This window comes from Suricata suricatta, chromosome 2, assembly GCF_006229205.1.
Source record: "Suricata suricatta isolate VVHF042 chromosome 2, meerkat_22Aug2017_6uvM2_HiC, whole genome shotgun sequence".
Lineage (NCBI taxonomy): Eukaryota > Metazoa > Chordata > Mammalia > Carnivora > Herpestidae > Suricata > Suricata suricatta.
In genome coordinates this window covers 186018442-186035157 of record NC_043701.1, presented here as the reverse complement: position 1 = coordinate 186035157, position 16716 = coordinate 186018442, and the positions used below count along the sequence as shown (strand labels likewise).

At 60.7% G+C, this 16716-nt stretch overlaps 1 protein-coding gene across 1 annotated transcript in view; it reads left to right on the top strand.

Annotated features, from left to right (window-relative positions):
• The window catches only part of CFAP46 (cilia and flagella associated protein 46), a 91556-nt gene that overhangs the window by 47799 nt on the left and 27041 nt on the right, over positions 1–16716 (top strand). The window contains exons 27-39 of the mRNA XM_029932813.1: positions 1251–1392; positions 1698–1881; positions 5127–5286; positions 5539–5744; positions 6524–6721; positions 7345–7494; positions 10508–10656; positions 11078–11176; positions 11567–11699; positions 12380–12526; positions 14347–14547; positions 14634–14740; positions 16060–16236. Of these exons, the coding sequence (XP_029788673.1) occupies positions 1251–1392; positions 1698–1881; positions 5127–5286; positions 5539–5744; positions 6524–6721; positions 7345–7494; positions 10508–10656; positions 11078–11176; positions 11567–11699; positions 12380–12526; positions 14347–14547; positions 14634–14740; positions 16060–16236 (2053 nt within the window). The remainder of the gene's footprint in view (positions 1–1250; positions 1393–1697; positions 1882–5126; positions 5287–5538; positions 5745–6523; positions 6722–7344; positions 7495–10507; positions 10657–11077; positions 11177–11566; positions 11700–12379; positions 12527–14346; positions 14548–14633; positions 14741–16059; positions 16237–16716) is intronic.

The following is a 16716-nucleotide window of genomic DNA, read 5'->3' as shown; positions in this document are numbered from 1 at the left end:
TGCTTCCCGGGCACAGGGCTGTGTTGGGCAGGAGGGCCGGGCTGTGGGAACAAAGTCACCCCGGCACGCAGGGGCTCAGCCTCGCCCAGCACTGACCTCCCTGGTGGGGCCTCCGACCCGACTCCGTCCACACCTGCAGGGAGGGGGTGGGGCAGGAGGGGGCCCAGCGCACAGGCCCCAGACACGGGCAGGGGCTGGGCTGGAAAAGCAGTGGATGGTCCAAGGCCGTGACCGTGACGGTAGGTCAGGGAGGATGTTGCTCTTCAGCACAGATCGAGGAAATGCAGAGCCAAGGGCAGGACCCTGAGCTGGTGGGGACGGAAGTGACAGCCGCTGGAGGTCCTCGATGCCCCAGTGGGAGGCCCAGAGCTGCCCCCGGTTGACCGGCTTATCTGATCACGTGCCTGAATCCACCTGCTCCTGGGCATGGACACAGGGACACCTGGCGGCACAGAGGCCACACAGGGCCCGGGCCGCTGGCGCTGGCCACGTGGCCACGTGTGTGGCGGGATCCGTGGGCACCCTCTCCCATCTGCTCCAATATCCAAACAGGGCAAGAAAGCTACATGGTCGGCGATGTAAAATGGAGCCGTCCTGTGCCTGAGGCGGGCCTCTGCGCGTGCGGGACAGCGGGGCCTCTGCGCGTGCGCGACAGCGGGGCGCTGGAGCTGGGCAGTGCCGTGGCGCACTTGGCGACAGGTCCATAGGACGGCGTGGTCCCCATCCGTCAGCACGGTGCCGCAGCCCCGCCCCGCAGTGCGGGTTAGGGCTTTCTGGAAAGGGTTCTTCTTCCCTCCTGTTAGAAAAGTAACAGGAGTTTTGAACAGAGAAAGGCTTGAGGGACACGGAGTGTGAACAGGCTCCGGTGCAGGGGGTGTGGGGGCCCAGCCAGGGAGAGGGTGGGGGCGCTCAGGGGGTCGCCGTTGAAGGTGAGGCACACGGAGGAAGGAAGAACGATGGAGCAGCCTCCGGGACAGCGAGCCCCCACGAGCCTCTCCCACGTGGCTGGTCCTAAAGGACTGATGTCGTGCGGCACTGCCCCCCGAGACAAGGGTCCTGCTGGGTCCTTGCCAGGCGATGGGTGACTGATGCATGTGACAAATGCAGTGCATGTCGCCCTTAGGAATGTCCGCGGCTTCCGGGCTCCGCCCCGGTGCTGGGAGCCCTCCCTGCGGCACCCGGAGGCCCGCAGGTCGAGGGCCACCCGGAGCCGCCCCCTCTCGGGGCCCTGAGCGCCTCTCCCGCCGCAGGTGCCGCCGAGGACGACCTGAGGCTGCGCGCCGCGCTCTACGGCCTGCTCTTCCACTGCCACGCGGACGGCGGCGACTGGGGGGGTGGCCTCAGGGTGCTGGACGAGGCCGTGCAGGTGCTGCCGCGGACTGCGCACCGCCTGTGAGCGCCCCTCCCCCTCCCGCTCCCTCCTGCCCTCTCAGCAGGGCCTGCCCCACCCCGTCTCCACCGGTGACTCCACTTCCCCCGCGGGGAATTCAGCCCAAGAAGGGAGGGGACTTAAAATGCACAGAAGTAACGATAAAAGGAAACACAACTCCAAAACCCCAAGTAACTCAGGTTCCACTCTGTTCTGTCTTTGTCAGTAGGAAAATGGACAAAAACTTCTTAGTTTTAGATGCATCATACGTATTTGATTGCTTATCATTCAATTCAAGCATTAATTTCTCTCTTTCGCTTTTTTTTAGCCTAATCTTCAAACATATGGTCATTGTGAAGGCCAAACTTGGCCAGAATTTCTCGATGGAAATACAGAAATTCAAAGACGAGAGTGAAGATTACTTGGCGAGCATGTGGCACCGCCTGGCCTTGAACTCGAGGAGTGTGCACGGAGAGCTGAGCTGCTACCACAGCGCCATCCAAGCCTTGCAGGTCGGCCGGGTCGTGACGTCAGCCTCTCGGCCTGAGGAAGGCCCAGCCCCTGGGGCCCCGCGTGGGGGGCCCCGGAAGGATCCCCTGGCCCCAGGGCCGGGACGTGCCCTTCTGAGGAGCCCAGGGCATCGGGCAGGCCCCTGTCTCCCGTGGCACCGTCCAGCCTGGCGGGAGAGGTCCCCGTGCTGTGTGGCGCCCGCGTCGCAGCCTGGGAGACAGTCGTGGGGGAGGAGGGGGGAAGCCCGCCGAAGAGGGGAGGCCCGAGGCCCGGCTGGCCTCGGAGGAGCGGGTCTGTCGCCATCTGCGATTCGGGCTTCTCGGGACCCTCCCCGCTCTCCGTGAGCCGCGCAGACACCCCAGCAGAGCAGGTGGGGCTGTGCTGGGGGTCAATGGCGCCCTCTCAGTCATGCCACTGAGGCTGTCCTGGAGACGCCACTGCACCAAATAACTGACGGGGCTTTTCTGGTCCTCGGAGTGTCTCTCCTGGAGCAAATCCCGCCGCCAGGGGTGTCGGCGGAGCCGGGGCCCCAGCGGCGTGTCCCTTGGGAAGGAGGTAACTGGGGACTGGTCAGGACGCTACTCTGAGTCCAAACACAGGCTCTGTGTGGTCAGTGCTGAGTGTCAGTGAAGAGTCTCCTGGGACCGAAGTCCCCACCGGGTTTAGGGGACCAGGCCGTGTGGACCCCACCCCTCCAGGGAAAGGCTGTCTCTGCACCAGGCTCCTTGCAAAGGCTGTCTGTCCCCACTGACCCCAGGTCCCCTCGTTCCTGATTTCTTGTTTCTTAGGGCACAGGATGTATTTTCATAAATTCACCGGGCCACTCCGCCGTCCCTGTCAGTTTTAGGACACTTCACCACCGCCCAGAAGACCTGGCCCACCGGCATCCACTCCCCTCCCACCGCCGGCCACCAGTCCACCTCTGTCTGAGTGGGTTTGTCTGTCCTGGACATTTCACACAGGCTGTGTCCTTTGTGACTGGCGTCTTTGGTTTAGTGTGACGCGTCCAGACTTTGTTGGGTCACGGCTGCGTCCAGGCCTCATCCGTTTCTCTGGCTGGTGAGGCCCCACCGTGCGGCTATGTCGGATAACGTTTTGTCGACAGGCGTGCGGTTGTTTCCATGTTCCGCTGACACACGGACACACTTTGCGTCCCCCTCGGGCCCAGACCTAGCAGCACACGCAGGGTGCCGGGGAGCTCTCTGCCCGACCTGCCGAGGGGCAGCCCCTGCTCTCCAGGCCCTTTTCCACCAGCAGCGGCCGGGGCCCCGGCGTGTCCGTGTGGGCCAACGCCGCCCACTGGCTTTCTGCCCTAGCGTCCCGGGGACGACGGTGCCGTCTCATTGTGGGTGACTTGTGCTCCCAGGTGACTCACGTGTGTATTCATTTTCATTTTTTAATGTTTATTTATTTTTGAGAGAGAGAGACAGAAAAAGCATGAGTGGGGGAGGGGCAGGGAGAGAGGGAGACAGGATCCGAAGCAGCTCCGGGCTCCGTGCTGACAGCAGAGGTCCCGATGCGGAGCTCAAACTCACAACCTGTGAGATCCTGACCTGAGCTGAAGTCAGACGTTTAACTAACTGAGCCCCCAGGTGCCCTGCCGTTTTTTAATATTTGTCTATTTTTGAGAGAGAAAGCGATGTATTGTCATGCATGTATTGGCCATTTGTCTTTCTACTTTTTTTTTCAAGTTTTTAACGTTTATTTACTTTTTGAGAGAGACAGACAGGCACACAGACAGACAGAGGCACAAGCAAGAGAGGGGCAGAGAGAGGGAGACGCAGAATCCCGAGCAGGCTGCAGGCTCTGAGCTGTCAGCACAGAGCCTGATGCCGGGCTTGAACTCACGGACCAGGAGATCATGACCTGAGCTGAAGTCGGATGCTTAGCCGACTGAGCCCCCCAGGCGCCCCTTGTCTATCTGTTTTAGAGAAATGTCTATTGAGATTCCTCGTCCATTTTTTAATTTGTGGTTTGTCTTTTTATCGCTGAGCCGAGGACCTCCTCCTGTGTCCTGGGCACAACCCCTGATGAGATGCGAGATTCATAATGCGTGTTGTCTGTTCAACCACTTTTCCACGTTGTTGGTGATGCATTTATAGCACCAACGTTTCGAGTTTTGATGAAGCCCACTCCATCTCCTTTGTTGCTTGTGTTTATGGGCTGGGTCCCCGGAGCCGTCTTGTAGTCCAAGGTCAGGAAGACCCACTCCTGCTTTTGATGTAGGAGCTTTATTGTTTCAAGTCTTACGTTCAGCTCTTTGATCCGTTCTGAGTCGTGTACTGGGGCTCGTGTGAGCATGTGGGCGCCCTGTTTCCCATCACCATTTGTTGAGAAGACGATGGTCCCGTCATAGACCCCAACCGGCTCTGGCACCTGCCAGCTCCCTGCAAAGCTCTTGCCAAAGCCACCAAGACCGCCATGGGCACCCTGAGGGCCCCCCCGGTCCCTGCCGTGCCTGTCCACCCAGTCCCCCCAACCACTTAACTGGGGGAGGGCCAGGGCTCAGGGCCCCCATCCCCTCCGTCCACAACCCTCCCTTCCCAGCAATCTCAGCTAAGGTCCTGAGCTAAACCCCACCTCTGCCCTGAGCCTCCTCACAACTTCGTGTCTGGCCTGGAGACCGTCTACCCCACCTCGCACATCCCGTTGCCCGCTCCCCCTTCCCTCATGCCAGCCCCACACCCAGGATCAAACTCCTGCTCCTCAACACCAGCCTCCTGCGTCCTGCCTTCCGCAGGCATGGGGCGTGGGGCAGGTGTGAGGGCCCTGCAGGGGGAGGTGCACCTGCCATGGACTGGCCTGGCTCTGCTCCGGAAGGACGGGCGGCAGCAGCCCTGCCCCCTCGGGCGGTGGGTGATCCTGCGGCTGCGTGCAGCTAGCCCCGACCCCGGAGCCCCGGCTAACTGCACAGCCACCCAGAGCAGGCCTCCCACACACATGGAGCGAGCCCCTGGGGAAGCACGACGCTGTGGTGGTCTGCACACTTGGGGGGCCGACTTGGGGGCTGGCGGGCCTGAGACTCTGCCCAGCTTCGGTCTCGTGACAAAACTCCCAGCAACAGAAAGGCCGTCCATGAGTGTGGACGGCGTGTGAGTCCCGCCAGAGGGCCCCGCGCCGCGAAGGGGGGTGAGTGCGCTCCACCTGCTCCCAGACAATGAGCAGCAGACACTGTCAGCGCCGGCGTTTGGGACGCAGAATGGTAAGCTCATGTCCGTTTTGACCTCTGTTTTTTTTAATCCCAAAGAAGCCAGAGAGTGAGTGGCAAAAAGTTGAGTACATCATGGAGTTCAGCGAGTGGCTGTACCACAGACAGTTTCCCTTGGAGGAGGTGACTTTCCACCTGGAGTGGGCGATTGACACCCTGCTGGTGATGGCACCGGCCGGGGGCGCACCGGAGTGGGCAGGTGAGGGCGGCTCAGACGCCGGTCGGCGGTGTCTGCACCGGCGAGCGTGCCTAGGGGGCCACCTCCCACCTGGGCCTGGGCCGGGCGTGTCCTCACGGCCCCCCGTCCCGACACCTGCAGCCCCAGCAGACAGGCCTGTGGTCCGCTGGCCGGGGGAGGGGCCCGGACGCCCGTCCCCCACGCCCTCTTCAGAAGGGCCCCGGACCCCTGAGTGTGGACGTGCTCGCGGCCCTGGGCACCCCTGTCTTGCAGAGGAGCAGCTGCTCTCTCCCGCAGCCCCCGGAAGTCCAGTGTCCGAGTCCGCGGGGACAGGCCCCTCGGAGGAGCTCTGGAGCGTGAGGCAGCTGGAGGCCCTGGCCCGCGCCTGCACCCTGCTGGCCCTGCTGGTGTCCCCGAGCGCCGCCGACCACCAGGACTACTGCCTCCTGGCCTACACGTTCGTCAGGCGCATCTGGCAGGTGAGACGCGAGGCCGCCCCTTTCTGGGCCCCGGCGGGAGCCCGAGCCTCTCCTGGGGCCCCCGGGCCTCACCTGCTAGGGAAACCCCCGGAGGAGGGCCCACTCCAGCGGCCAAGGCCACTCGTACCAAAACCCACCCAGCACCCTTGTCCATCCACCCAGAAGCCCCCGGCGAGGGGGCCCGCAGCCTCTGCGTGTAGAGTGGATGGCCAGCCACGCTTGCATCTTCCTGCCCCTCGGCGGCCCAGGCCACAGCAACCCTGAGCTGCCCTGCCAGTAGGCTTCCAGATCCTCCTTCTGTGCACCCCCTTCCCCACCAGGCGGCTCTTGAGGGCCCCCTGCAGGCAGTTACCCCCCCCAGGAATGTGCTGGGGGCCTTGGAAGAGCAGGAGGGGCATCCTGGGTCTTCCAGGTGCCCCAGCCCCTCCCCCACCACCCATCAAGCAAGGATTGTTTGTGCTTCTTTTAGGAGAACTGCTAAGGGTTATGCATGTTCTTAGTTAGAGACATGAACTCACTCCATGGAGCTGACGAGCCCTCCTCGGAGGTCAGCCCTGTGTCCCCACCATGCCAGCGTCCTGGAGGCCAAGTGTCCCACTCACCAAGGGACAGTGCAGTCACCTGTGCACAGGGTGGGCTCGCCGCTGTGGCCCCGGCACACCGGTGGGCATGAGGTTGCCCCTCAGAGCCGTGGGACCACCGGCCGCCCTCAGATCAGAGCGTGTGTGTGGAGCGTGGGCTCTTCTGAATGTTGCAAATCTGGATTTCATTTGCCGCAGGTCTCTTTGTTAACAGCAGGAAAATTGATTTTAGAAAGCAAAATTCTAGAAGCAACAGCTAGTTCACATTTGCAACTGCCTAAAAAAGAGAAGGAGAAGGAAAAGAAGGAGAAGGAGGAGAAGGAGAAGGAAAAGAAGGAGAAGGAGCCGGGGAAGGAGAAGGAGAAGGACAGGGAGACGGGCAAAGACCCGAGCCAGGTGCGTGCGCACTTTGGAATGTGCCTGGGCGGCCTGACAGGAGTGCCAGGCCGCAGACGGGGCAGCGCGGCAGGTGACCGGGAGGCGTGGCTCCTCCTGGCGGAGGGGTGTGGGGGTGGGGGGGCAGGTCTCGGGAGGAGCGGGAAGACAGCTCTGTCGTCTCGTGGGGCCGTCCTTGTGGGGCTGGCTGGCGGTCCCGTCTGCGCTGCCCTCCGGAGAGGGCGCTCGCATCGGGCTCTGGCACCAAGTCCTCTGTGCCCTCTTTTATGCAGCGCTGGCCGGGCCTGGGATGTGCGGGTGGGGGTGGGTACTGCGAGTCGGGCACCCCCAGGCAGTCTCTGGTGTGCAAGGGGCAGAGAGCATCGTCTTGGTGCTCTTGGAAGTGATGTCAGAGCAGGTTTGTGATGTGAAATTGAATGTGGCTCTGGTGTGGCTCACAGCCCGGGCAGGACCGCAGGGGAGCGGCCGCGTGCAGGGGTGCTCTCGGGGCGGGGCGGGGGGCGCAGATCCGGGCGGCACCCCGTCTACAAGGGCGCCGGGGCCACCCTGCCTTCTCACGGCTCGCCGCCTGTCCGCTCGGCTCGGCCGGATTTCAAAGCGGACGCGGCGTTCCCGCCTTGCAGCAGCCCACCGAGGTCCCTGGCCAACCGCCGGAGGAGCTGCCGGCCAGCATGGAGGCCTGGGCCTCCTACTCCTGCCCCGAGGAGGTGATTTCTGTGTTTAAACAAGATAGAAGCGACTTTACCATTAATGCCTCAAGCTTCCAGAAGCCGGTAAGTTGCCTTAAGCGGTGGGGCTCTGGCGAGGCGCCCGCCAGCCTGCATTCCTGAACCCCGGCCCCCGAGCAGGAGCCTTGCTGGGGTGAAGCCCGCCCGGACAGAGGGGCGAGAACGAGGGTGAGCCCAGAGAGGTGCTGGAGAGACACCGCGTGTCACCACCCAGGCCAGGGCCCAGAGCAGGTCAGCCGGCAGCCTCCCCGGGAGCACAGTCCTGGCTGCCGTGCTCCTTAGACGGCCGGCGTCCGCGGGAGTCACTTCCTTCCTTGCGTCACACACCCCCGGGCCGGGAGCACCCAGACCTGCCAACACAGCTGCGTGTCGGGCTCCGTGGCTGCCGTGGCCGTGGCGGTGAGCACGGCCAGGTGGCTGCGGCCACAGACGTCTCTTCTCAGCCGCAGAGCCCAGATGTCCAGAGTCGTGTCACCTGGCCCAAGTCAGGGCGGCAGCGGGCCGCCTTCCCTGTGAGGCTCTAGGGGAGGAATCCCCGCCTCTCCCAGCTCCCAGGGTCCCGGGGTCTCTGGGTCGGGGCCGTGTCCCCCCAGGCCCCGTCTCTGTCTCTGACCTCAGGGTCCTCTCCTCCATGTCACATCCCTCTCCACTTCCCTCTTACCATGACGCTGGGGGTGACATTTAGGGGCCCCCTGAGTAACCACGAAAACTCTCCTCAGGACTTAGGGTGTATGGTAATGCAGTATTTTACTTACTTTGTCCATTAACAACGAACAGTTTAGAACATTGATAATATTGATGGAGCTCAATCTCAGGGAAGTTCAACTTTTTTACATTTCAACGTCGGGTATTAATTAAGAGAAATAGAAAAAATAATTATTGTCAAGATAATTACTTCAAAAACAGCAAAGGCTCGGTATTAAGTCTACCTACAATTCAGTTTTTGGCATCAAGTTCTTTGGCTGCAAGAAAGAACATTTGTGTTCCATGATTAAGGGGAATATTTCTCAATGTGGGAATGGGCTCTCCTTGGTATTTCTTCTTTCGTGGACTTTTAGCATCGCTCTCCGATTGGACGAGTGGAGTTGAGTGGGGAGGTCCTGATGGTGTTTATGACAAGGTCAAGTGCAGAGCCGGTCACCGGAGTCACGAGGAGCAAGGCAGCCAGTGCGACTGCCCCGTGGTTCTCCGGCCAGCCGGTTAAGCCTAAGGAGTTCAGCCAAGACGCAGGAAGGAAAGTCGGGACAAGACCCAGTGGGAGGCCCAGTCGGGAGCTTCAGAAACGAACAAAGCCATAGCTGCTCTTCCTGGCAGTGAATTTTCCGACCTTTTCCCTATGGCTTGGCCGAGTCTCAGCGGGCCTGGGACTCCGGAGCCCGGGGTCAGCCGGGACGCTCCGTTCACCCCCAGGGAAGACACCTTTTAACTCTTCTTGGGGAGGATTTACAGAAGATGATTTGTTATTTCTTCCTTAAATTTGGTAGAATTTCTTGGTGAAAACTTTTCGGCCTAATCTTCTGGATAGGAAGGTCATAAATGATGAATATGGTTTACTGCATAGTTACAGAGATCTTCAGATTTTCTCTTTCCTACAGTTTGATGGATTGTGTTTTTCCAGGACATTTTCACTTAATATAAAATTTCAGACGCATTGGCATAATTTGTTCTTAATGTCCTTTTATTATCCTTTCGGGGCGGTGGGGTCTGGAGGGGTCTCTGCGTCTCCCCACCTCTCTTTTCTGATCGGCCTCCTCAGGAGTTCTCAGTTAGTAGTCTCTCAAAGAACCGTATGCTTTCCAGGCCGCCCAGATGCCGTGAGGTGTCAGTGAGGTTCACGAAAGGGCCTTTTGACTTCTAGATCACCCTTAACCCTCAGCTGTAGCACTTTGGGAGCCCAGCCCGGGCGTGCAGCTTTCTGTGGGCCTTCAACTCCCGATTTTTGTCTCCATCCTCCAAAAAAATCAGAAGCATCGTTCAGCCTCCAGCTCCCTCTTGAAACAGCAGCTACCCCTCGGATAAATAAATACACTCCGATACGCCAGGCTAACTTCTCGGGAAATTAGTTGTCTTCCTGGGTCTCGGCCGAGTAGTTTTTCCCAGCATGCCCAGTCTTCAGTGCCTTTAGCACATTTTAAAAGTAGTTCATCCAACTTCTCTAGTTTTCCACTGAAGAACAATTGTTTTATCAAACCTAGTTCATCTTTGTAAGTGTTAGTTCTTCTCGATCTGTATTAAATTTTTTAAAATTTTTTAATGTTTTATTTATTTTTGAGAGAGACAGAGCGTGAGCAAAGGAGGGTCAGAGAGAGAGAGACACACACACAGAATCAGAAGCAGGTTTCAGGCTCCGAGCTGTCAGCACAGAGCCTGACGCGGGGTTCAAACCCACGAACCGTGAGATCGTGACCTGAGCTGAAGCCAGACTCTCAACTGACTGAGCCACCCAGGTGCCCCTGGATTAAATTTTAAAGCAGTTATTTGTGTTCATAAAGAAAGTCTGTTTATAATGGATTAGTAGTTTTTAGTGGAAGAAATCTAACCAAAACATTAATTTGACTAAATGTGTAAATGGACTGTTTCTTTATTTTTAAATTTTATTCATTTTGAGAGAGAGAGAGAGAGAGACCTAGCACAAGAAGGGAGGGACAGCAAGAGTGAGGGAAATGGAGAATTCTAGGCAGGCTCCACACTGTCAGTGCAGAGCCCGGTGCAGGGCTCAAACTCATGAACTGTGAGATCATGACCTGAATGAAACCCAGAGTCAGTCACTCAACCAACTAAGCCACCCAGGCACCCCAAAAGTGGATTGTTTCTTGTGAGGACCTTTAACTGTGCGTAAGTGCTGAAGACTGTGGGTGACTTCACATGATAAGATAAAAGCTATTAGTGAGGGAGAGGAGGAAGGCACATCATTCATTCATTTGTTCACAAATACTGCTAAACACCTGCTGTGTGCCAGGAACAGTGCTTGGAAGACTTTTGTAGGAAGACTCTAGAAGCTAACGGTCTAACCTTCCTCCCTTCTTTGACCTTACGTGTTTGCTGTGTGTTTATGTAGACATACAGTTTATATTACCTGGACCACTTGGTCAGAGCCCTGCAGACGATGTCCCTGAGTGAGCTCGCCATCCCAGTCCTGCAGTTGGGTGTGCTAATTGCAGGCTCCGTGGTAGAGAGCAAGAGCCTCGAAGATCTCTACCATCTTCGGTCAGTATGTCTGCTTTATTTTCACGGAGACTGGGGAGCATTTAGGTGGCTAAAATGAAAAGATTTCCAAAAGCAATATAAAAACAAAGAGCATTTCCTATATTAATTCTGTAGCCAACTATTTCTATAAAAAATAGTCCCTATGATTTGTAAAACCAAATAAATCCATATACTTGGACATAAAGTAGTAATTTTATTTTACAATTTTCACCTGGTCTTTGAGAGAAGATCGTTGTTCTAAGAAAGTGCGCACTAAAGTGTTAGAATAAAGGGCCACCGCGCCTGTAGCCTACCCTCAAATTATCCAGAAAAAATATCAGGTGCTGGAGGAGGAGAGAAAGCGATAAAGCGAATGTGGCATATCTGACCCACCACGCCCAGTGCGCCCGCGTTAACTCTCCTATTGCCCCCCTTTGCCTAGACTTGCCTTGGTTTGTTCTGATTTGAAGTTGCAAGAAGCAGCGACGTACCATGAAGCAGTAGTTGGGCAAACATATATGTGTGAAATGGAGCAGGCGAGGTGCGCCCTCCCTCCCCCCCCCCCCCCGCGCTTGTTAGGTCTCCCATAGGCGGGGCATCCTCCCCTGCACAGAAGGGACCGAGTCCCCTCCGACCCCAAGCGCTGTCCGTCGTCACAGCCAGACAGGGGGGTGGAGGTGGGGACCCTCGGCCTAGGGAGTTGTGCTTGGGGGGTGGACAGTTCGTGGGGTGTGTGTGCAAATCTGTGCCCGGGGGCAGTGCCTGGGGTGGGGGCTATGCCCGGGGGCAGTCATGGGAATTTTCTATTATCTTATCACCGGCTTCTTGTAGCTATTTGAGTTTGTTCTTGACGACTGATGAAATGGAACATTTTCAGATATTTCTTGGCCCCCGTATTTCTTTGGTGTATTACCTGTGTTACTTACATTAGCTGCAGAAAAGACATTGCCTTGAGAAAGGAGAAAAATAAGGAGCCGCCACCCGAAGAAAGTCTGACGGCACTGACCGAGCCCGTAACTGTGGTCCATAAAGCGGAGATGGAGCCCCTCGTAGCGCAGGATCAGGTGCGTCACGCTGCCGGCAGCGCCGGTGCCCAGGGCCTGCCCCACCTGCGCCGCCCCCGAGCCCTCCTGCCCAGTTTCCTGTGTCCCCTCCCTGTGGGCCCCGGACTCTGGGGAGGACGAGGCTATCGGCCATCAGGGAGCGTGCCCATCAGGGACCAGGATTCGGAGACGGGCTGGGGGTGGCACGGGGGGCCCACCCAGGAGGGCGGGGTAGGCCTGGGCAGCCAGAGAGGCGGCCCTGGAGGTCTGACCACCAAGCAGCTCTGCCCTGCACGCGTGGGCGCGCTTTGGGTGGTCTTTTCCCGGGAGGAACGTGACCGTCCGGGCCGCCACACTCGGAACACGGTTTCATACTTGGCACTTCATTTGTGGGCACCCAGAGTCAATCGTGCAGGACACTTGGTAGGAACGTGCCAGGCCCCCCAGTGTCTTGCTGGATTCAGGGGCTCGGTGACCCCTCCCACGCTGTTCGGGGTGCTGCGTGGCACAGAGCACGGGCTCAGCGGGAACAGGCGCCATCTGGCGCTGGGCGTGCTGGGCGCAAGCCAGTCGGCGAGAAGACCCGGGTCCCGGGAGGCCGCACGCTGCGGAGCCAGGGGGCCGGCGGGAAGGCCGCCCGCGGCAAGCGGGTCCTCCTGGCGCGGAGCCGCCGGGGCTCACGGGCCTGCCGTGCCTTACAGATCTTGGAGATAAACAGAGAGACCGGGAGGGGGCTGGAGGGAACGTCCTTCCCCCAGCTCTGGACCCTCAAGGCGGAGGTTCTGCTGGAGATGGACCTGTACCAGCCGTCGAGGCTGCTGCTGTCGGAGGCCCGCTGGGCCTTCCAGGTGAGAGGCCGCCCGGCCGGCGGGGCGTCTGCACAGCGGGAGGCAGCCCTTTGGGAAGCCGGCTGGCGACTTCTGGAACGTTCATCTGAGACTTGGATTCGAGTCTCTGCCCTTTGCCTGTCACTCCTCTGGTTTCCTGGCCCTCTGTACAGAGTTTGATCAAGTGCCTGCTCCCGGGGCTGCCAGGGGCCTGATTCCACGGCCACTTTCTCTCGGATGGTGGGGCCCTAGCCGGCGCCGGCATTGCGTTTCCTTCTGCTGTGTGTGGGGGCTGAGCCCCCGGCCCACGAGTCCTGTCCTGTCTCCTCAGGTGTCTGCGGCCTCTCGGGAAGCCTGGGGTTTTCCAAGCCCCCTTGGAAAGGCTTGCATCGGGCCTGGCTGGTCAGATTTTCGCTCAGCTCTTTAGGCTCCCCAACTCCGTCTGCTGCTCCGTCCTCGAGCACAGATTTGGGCCTCCTGGTGTGCCCTCTGAGTGGCCCTTCTAGTGCCAGCACCCGCCTCCCCTCCCGCACTGGGCCCTTGCTCTCTCCTGGGCTGTGTCTCCGTGAGGGTGGATGCCCACGAGTGCGTCCCTCCTTGGAGATCGTGGCCGTCCAGCGCCTCCGGACGAGGGGCTCTGCCTGGGTCCCACCCTGAGAACTGCGTTCACTCAGGGGCCAGGCAGCTGCAGAGCCAGACAGGCGGTCAGAGAGAGAGAAGTCCCGATAAAGACACAAAACATCCCGGCCGGGGGAGGTTCAGGCGGTGGGGACAGGCATCGGGTCTTGGCCAGCAGGAGAGCTGCATGCAGGCCTGGCTGCGGGACAAGGGTGTGTGGTGGGGGGCAGGGAGGACGCCAGGGGTGGGGCCCAAGAGGCCGCACAGCCCGCCGGCAATGGCCTCTTCTGAGAGGCGCAGGGACTCAGAGAGGCGCTGGGCAGAGTCATTTCCCAGGGCATGGCCGGGCCACCTTCATCTCCTCCAGATGCCACCGCGCCCCTCCTGAGCCTTCTGTCATGGGTCCCACATGCCCACGGGCCTTTCGCTCCCATGTCTGCTGCCCTAAGCCACCCGCCCCATGGCCACGCCTCCACGGGGCCATGGCAGTCGGAGCCTGATGACGTCACCTGCGGGGGGCTGTGGGTACAGGCCCTGCTTCGGTCCCCGGCAACGCCCCCCATTAGCCTCTTGGCTCTGGCTCCACCCGCCAGGCCCTGCACACCCACCTCCTGTAGGCACCGTGCCCTCACTGCCTCCAGCCCGTATTTGCCATCCAGGAGCCCCGCTCTTGGGACGGCAGGCCCCAGGCCCATCAGGCCCCCACTTCAGTCTACTCAGGCTGTGTGCTAGCTGCTCTGTCTGGGCCCCCTCGGACTGCTGCCCTTCCGGCTTGAGCACCGGCATCCTCCTGCGGGGGGTGGGTCAGAGGCTGACAGCACCCCCACCCATGCCCAGGCCACCTGCGACCATGTGTGATGGAAGGGGATGAGGCAGCTCTGGCCAACCAGGGTGAAAGGTCTGCTCACCTCCCCACCCTGCCTGCCCTCGGGCAGCATCTGGATGTGGGCTCCTGGGGGGGGGGGGGCACTAGAAACTGCCGCTGAGGGGAGGGACTTCCCAGGGCCCTTAGCACAGTCACAAACCCTGCAAGTTGGTTTCAGCATGTGCACAGGCCTCAAGCCCACCCACCGGCACCCTGAGGCCAGATATGAGGCCTCCGTCAGAGGCTAGGGGGCAGCCCACTGGACACAGCGTGGGCAGGCCTTGCGCCTGGAGCCGCTCTCTCTGCCTCTGTCTCTCTCCCCCTCCCGACCCCACTCCTATCTTTCTGCATATTTTAGGAGCTCAACGATCCTTGTGCCGAAGCAAGATGCCTGCACCTTCTAGCGCAGCTGGCGAACAAGGAAAGAAACTACGGGCAAGCGCGGCAGATGGTGGAGCGGGCCCAGAGCCTGGGGGGCGGCGAGCAGTTCTGGTACAGCTCAACCCTGACCCTGGCAGACGCGCTCCTGGCCTCGGAGAGCAAAGGCCAAGAAGCGACGGTGAGGGGGCCGGTGCGCTCGCGAGAGGCCGGTGGCCAGTCCGGGCCGAGGGCCCCGCGCTGACGTCCGCGTGCTGCCGTCCACAGGTCTGCCAGTTGTTCCAGAAGCTCATACAGACCTTCAAGGTTCTGCAGAAGGAGAGGCCTAACCGGAGGCCCATCTTGGAGTTCATGACCACAGACCTAGAGGCCAGGTAGCCCTTTGTGAGAAAAACTTAATTTGCGCAAAGGTCGTGGGTCACTTTGTGTTTTACGAGGGATTCCAAGCTTATCCAAGTGCAGAGAATCGCACCGGGGAGCCCTCCGCCCGCGCCCCCACCCAGTGGACCGTCCCTGGAGTGGAGTCTTCCCGGGGGCCCTGGGAGAGCCCGACCTGTGGCCTCCACCATCCTGGGGGCATTGTCTCTTTCTTTCCAAAGCGCCTTTTTCTTGGGACAGGGATGCAGGTGGCGTGGTCTGTTCCTAACTTCTCAGGCACGCTTCTGAGCAGGCGCCCATTATGAGGAGGGGCGGGCCCAGCCCTGGCAGGGGGCTGGCCGCGGGGTCTTCCCTGCGCCCCACCCTCGTCAGTGCGGAACTTTGGGGGAGGCCTCCCTGGGGTCCGTCCTGCTCGTGTTCACCTCTGTTCTGGCCGGCTTCCGCGCCCAGGGGCAGGCAGCAGGTGCGCCCGGGACAGAGCGTCCGGGAGCAGCTCCCGGGCTCCCGTGCTTATTGGTCTGACAGATTTTCAGCTGGTTTTCCAGTCATCTTTCTGGTAACTTACATCCTTGTAGAACGTTGTTTCGTCTGGTTGTGTTCCTGGACGTGTGTATGGGCTCCTTCCCTATAACTTCACAGAGTTTACCGTAGGCCCTGCTCATCCTCGGAGCCTGGCTCTCCCCCCGGCCCAGGCCCCGCACCGGCCTCTAGCCCACCACTGCCCAGGCCCCGCACCAGCCTCTAGCCCGCCACGGCCCAGGCCCCGCACAGCCCACCACGGCCCAGGCCCCGCACCGGCCTCTAGCCCACCGCTGCCCAGGCCCCGCACAGCCCACCACGGCCCAGGCCCCGCACCGGCCTCTAGCCCACCGCAGCCCAGGCCCCGCACAGCCCACCACAGCCCAGGCCCCGCACCGGCCTCTAGTCCACCACAGCGAGGAGGCAGCTCTTGCCTTTTTTCGGTCAGAGCAGCGGGGGCTGCGTCGTATTTGGTTTTCTTGATGTCCTTTGTCTCTGTTCAGTTCTCGGCTGTGTATTTGAGAGGCGCTGTCCCCGTTCCGTTTTCACTGGTCCCGAGGCTCGCCCAGTCCGTCCCCACTGCTCCTGCAGGTGCCCCTGGACACCCCCCGGTGGCACCCTGCGGGTCTGATGTGCGGAGACCGCCCTCCGTGTGGGTCTCCTTTTCTGCCCCTGATTTGGAGCAGAGCACGTGGCTGGTGCGGTCTTTGCTCTTCGGGAAGCGCTCCTCAGGGGTTTTCTCCGGTGACGCTGGCGACACTGCGTGGCCGCACGTGACGGGCCATGTCGCCCACAGGTGCGTGAGCCTCCAGGTCAGGGCGGCTCAGGAGGCAGCCTGCGGCGACCCTCCCCCACGCTCGTCCGCGCTGAGCGACATGGATGACCGCTTGGCGCAGATTGAGACGCGGCTGGTCACCTGTGGCTACAGAGACCGCTGTCTGGATATAAAGCTAGAGCGCGCCCGGATAAAGAGGTGAGCCGTCCTCCGGCCCCTGCCGGCACTGCGCCCCGGTCCCCGCACGCCGCCCCCACCCCGCGTCCTGCAGCTCCAGCCCCCACCGGCCCCCGCGGTCCTTGCACAGAACCTCCTGCTGGCCGCGCCCCGGGGCCGCCTGCACCTCCGGCCAGGACAGCGGCGCAGGGAGGTGTCCTCGCTCCCATCGGGTCCCTTCGGCGTCCCACCTGCTCCGTCTCTGCAAACACCCGGACAAACACTCACGGCCCCCTGTCCCCCCCCCCCCCCCCCCCCCCCCCCCCCCCCCCCCCCCGCACATGCAGGTGCGCACACATCATCACAGCACGTGTGCACGGTACCCGCGGTCACGCACAGGTGATCACACGCGCTCCCCCCACCTGCTCACACTGGCTCTGGCCTGAGGGGCAGCCCAGGCGCTGCCCTCCAGTGGGGCTCTGTCACCCTCCCCCATGTGACCTCTCGAAGTCCCCCCTGGCG